General features: G+C 37.9%; 1 protein-coding gene across 1 annotated transcript; it reads right to left on the bottom strand.

Annotated features, from left to right (window-relative positions):
* Window positions 1-519: 519 nt before the first annotated feature.
* On the bottom strand, window positions 520-1,476 carry OR56A4F (olfactory receptor family 56 subfamily A member 4F). The gene has a single exon (NM_001391420.1). The coding sequence runs from the start codon at window positions 1,474-1,476 to the stop codon at window positions 520-522; it is 957 nt and encodes a 318-aa protein (NP_001378349.1).
* Window positions 1,477-4,713: the final 3,237 nt, after the last annotated feature.

Genomic DNA, 4,713 nt, shown 5'->3' with positions numbered 1-4,713 from the left:
CACAGGTGTCAAAGAAAAGTGTCAGAGATGTTCAAGGTAAAGCGTTCAACCCCAAGAGCCAAAGTTCTGTGGTAAGCATCTGTACTTCAGCCCAATCAACCATTCACACCACAAAAGCCATGACTAAAACAGGAGACAAGAGCGACAGCTATATCTTTTGCAAACCAGGGAACAGGTAGATCTTTTTAAGTATAAAGCTTGTTTCTTTAGTGGTCAAACACTCCCACTCTAATCCAGCTCCATTTGACTAAGGCTTGGCAAGACCTTCAGTCAAGGATTTGGTTAGGGAAATTTTCCAAGTGACCACAGAATCTAGGAAAGGGGTGCTTCCTTTGAAGCAATAAAAAAGAAGGATTCACAGAAGAATGTTTTCATTGTTGTCTGAGGTATGAAGAAAAAGGAGAATCAGAAGTCATTCCAGGATTAAATAGTGAAATTTCATTTCCAATGTAAAAATAATTCCTGACTTTTATTAACAACTACAAAGGTGGAACTGATCCTTTTTACCTCTTACAATCTTCACAGTAGCTTCTGGATTCCCTGCTTGATCTCCTTGGTTCTCACACCATAAACAATGGGGTTCAGAGCTGGGGGGATGAGGTGGTGCAGGATGTTGAGCAGGATGGGGACATCAGGGAGAATTCTCTTGTTAGTGATGACCAGAACCAGCAGGACTGTGCTGAAGAAGAGGATGAGGATGAAGCGGGAACCACATGTGCTCAGGGCCTTGGCCACAGCACCCTTAGCCTTGATCCTTAGCACAGCTTTCAGGATAAAGGAGTAGGAGAGAACAATAAGGATGAAGTCAGAGCCCAGTGTGGTCCAACCTACCACAAACTGGTAGAGCTGATTGAAGCTGATGTCATCACAGGAGAGTTTGGGCACAGACAGGTTAGTGCAGATGCAGTTCTTGATGATGTTCTCTGCACAGTATCTGAGCCTGGCAGAAAGAATTGGAACAGGAAGAAAAAAGAGGTGATTGCGGGCCACAACAAATATGACAGCCCGAGCCACAAATTGGTCAGAGATGATGGATGGATATTGTAATGGGCGACAGATGGCTGAATAGTGTTCGTAGGCCGTGACCGTGAACATATAGGACTCCATGGTCAAGAAACTGTTTATGATGAACATCTGGAGGAAGCAGACTGAGAAGCTGATGGACCTGAGGTCAAACCAGAAGATGGCCAGGACCTTGGGGATGACAGTGAGGCAGAGCACCATGTCTAGGAGAGAGAGGAGGCTGAGCAGGTAGTACATGGGCTCGTGCAGAGAGGCCTCCAGCCAGATGGTGATCAGAAGGGTGGTGTTGGCTCCCATGGCCAGGAGGAAGAGCAGGCTGAGGGACAGGGACAGCCAGTGCTGCCAACCTTTGTAGTAAGAGAAGCAGATGAGGAAGAATTCGGAGACTGTAACATATTTATAGTATGTACCAATACTAACAAGTTGGATAAAAGGGAAAATTATTATCCACATTTTAGTGATGAAGTTCAAAGAGACTGAATAATTGTTTTAGAGTCTTACAAATATTAAAAGGCCAATTCAGGATTTAAAACCCAGTCTGTCTGATCCCAGAACCAAAGTTTTTAACTGGTACACTCTTTCTTTATCTTGAATAAATACCTGCTGTGAAGAAGTAAAATGAACAGAAACAATTTATATTACTCAAGTAGTAATTGGGAAATATTGCTTCAATCCTTTACTTTTCTCTAAATTGCTGCTAAGGAAAGAATAGAAAAGAAGCCACAAAGAATATGAGAATCATATAGTAATTTCAGAAATTATGGATAATGTCATTCATTACAGTATAAGAATTAACAAAATTATTTATAGGCAATTTAATTACTAAGGTGGCATTTATAAGGTTCAAAAAAAGCATAACTAATCGATGAAGCTAGAAGTGGAAAGAATGGTTAGTTTCAGGTTATTGAAGGGGAGGGGGCATAAGTGGAGCGATTCAGATGTTGAGAAAATGCATTTCTTGTCCTGGTTTGTGTTCTCTTCATGATAATTCATCAAGCTGTGTAGTCATGACTTTTGTTCTCCTCTGCATGTTTATTCTACCTTAATTAAAATATTATTTAAAAATAAATTGGAGTGTTTGATTTTTTAACTTAATTTAATATTTGTATCTATCTCAAAATTTAGCCCATTGCAACAATGGGCTAGGTGATACACTAATTTTGGAGTAAATTTATAGTGAAAACTTATTCTATTACTCAAATATATATGTTGAAAAGGTACTTGGCATTATACAATGTGGTAACTTTATGTCTTTGAAAGTTTTATAGTCTTTTTCAAGGGAAAGTTCAAACCTAGAGGTGAAGAGAGTCATGTAAAGAGACTTATCACATAGTGTTTTAAAGATCCTTTTAGAGACATATTTTAGTTTGTACGTCAATGCAAATGAGAACTTTTATCCTTATCTAGTGCAAGTAAGGTCTATAATTCAAGCTTACCATTGCCACAAATACGGATCAACTCTCAAGAAGAAAGACCGGCTGACCCCTAGCTTGTTGCTAATGAATGAATTTAAAAGAGCTCAAATCAAAAGAATAACATTAACAAAAAATTGCCTGAAATGAACAGGGTATGCTTTATTTTATACTTGGATGAGAAACATGAGCCACATCCTATCAGACATACACCAATTTTCTTTTTTTTGATTTCCATTATCCAGAGATTCCAGCAAGTTAAAACACAGAGCATTGCTACTAGCAACTCATGGTCTTGATTTGCATAGTAGTGACCCTTGCTCTTTGTAGTACATCTCCCTCACAGAAGTTGGACACAATTCCACAGCTCTGTATGAATTAGACAGGATCTAGAGGTAGACTTGAAACTTCTCCAGGTGGTTCTATGTGGTTCAGTGAATATCTTAGATTTATTTCTGCAAATCTCAAAATTCTTCTGTAATATGTGTATCCCCTGGAGAAGCTACTTATCTAAAACTTCACAGTGAGCTAGGTACCATGCTAACTGTGATATATATTATAAATCAATGACTTTTAAAATAAATGTGAATTATCCCTTAATTAAGAACACTTTATAGTAGCCATATCCCTAATTCCTTTTTAAAATTAATTAATTAATTAATTTTATTTTATCGAGGTCACATTGGCTTACATTATGTAAATTTCATGTGCACATTAGTATATTTTGATTTCTGTATAGGCTGCATCCTGTTCACCACCAAAATTCTAGTTTCCATCTGTCACCATACATATATGCCTCTTTACCCCATCACCCTCCCTCCACCCCCTTCCCCTCTGGTAACCACCAATCTGTTCTCCCTATCTATGTGATTATTTACTTGTTTATCTTCTACATATGAGTGAAATTACATGGTAATTGTCTTTCTCTGTCTGAATTATTTTACTTAGCTTCATACCCTCGAGGTCCATCCTTCTTGTTGCAAATGGCACAATTTCATATTTATATGGCTGAATAGTATTCCATTATTTATATGGCACACCTTCTTTATCCATTCATCTGTTGATGGGCACTTAGTTTGCTTCCAGGTCTTGGCCATTGTGCATAATACTGCAATGAACATAGGGGTGCATATATATATATATTTTTTTTTGGTGAGGAAGATTGGCCATGATCTAACATCTGTTGCCAGTCTTCCTGTTTTCAGTTGAGGAAGATTGTTACTGAGATAATATCTGTGCCAATCTTTCTCTATTTTATGTGGGAGGTTGCTACAGTGTGGCTTGACAAGAGGTGTTGTGTCTGCACCCAGGATTCAAACCTGAGAACCCTGGGCTGCCAAAGCAGAGCATGCAAACTTAACCACTACATCACTATGTCAGCCCGTGCATATATCTTTTTGAGGTAGTGTTTTAATGTTCTTTAGACAAATACCCCTAAGTGGAATAGCTGGAACATGTGGTAGTTCTATTCTTAATTTCTTGAAAAAACTCCATACTGTTTTGCGTTGTGGCTGCACCGATTTACATTCCCATAGCAGTGTATGAGGTTTCTTTTTCTCCACATGCTCCTCAACACTTGTTAATTCTCTTCTGTTTAATAATAGCTATTCAGATAGATGTGAGGCAATATCTCCTTGTAGTTTTGGTTTGCATTTCCATAATAATTAGTGATGTTGAACATCTTTTCATGCGCCTGTTGGCTATCTGAATTTCTGCCTTGAAAAAATGTTCAGACCCTTTGTCCATTTTGTGTTCACATTTTTAATTTCCTTGTTGTTGAGTTGTATGGATTCTTTTATATATTTTGGATATTAACCCTTGTCAGGTATGACTTGCAAATATTTTCTCTCAGTTAGTAGATTGTCTTTTCATTTTGTTGATGGTTTCCTTTGCTGCGCAGAAGCATTTGAGTTTGATGTAGTTCCATTTGCTTATTTTTTCTTTTGTTTCCCTTGCCTGAGGAGATAGTATTCAAAAAGATACTGCTAAGACCGATGTCAAAGGGCATACTGCTTATGTTTTCATCTAGGAGTTTTATGGTTTCAGGTTTTACATTCAGGTCTAATCCATTTTGAGTTAATTTTTGTTTATGGGATAAGATAATGGTCTACTTTCATTCTTTTGCATGTGGCTGTCCAGTTTTCCCAACACTATTTATTGAAGAGGCTTTCCTTTCTCCATTGTATCTTCTTGGCTTCTTTATTCAAGATTAGTTGTCCATAGATGTCTAGTTTTATTTCTGGGCCTTCAATTCTGCTCCATTGATCTGTGTGTGCCT

Source organism: Equus caballus, chromosome 7 (genome assembly GCF_041296265.1).
Source record: "Equus caballus isolate H_3958 breed thoroughbred chromosome 7, TB-T2T, whole genome shotgun sequence".
NCBI classification, from domain to species: domain Eukaryota; kingdom Metazoa; phylum Chordata; class Mammalia; order Perissodactyla; family Equidae; genus Equus; species Equus caballus.
This window is presented reverse-complemented; position numbering and strand designations above follow the sequence as displayed.

Bases quoted from the DNA above. Each gene is read 5' to 3' on its own strand.
- OR56A4F (NM_001391420.1), bottom strand. From the start codon at position 1,476: ATGTGGATAATAATTTTCCCTTTTATCCAACTTGTTAGTATTGGTACA.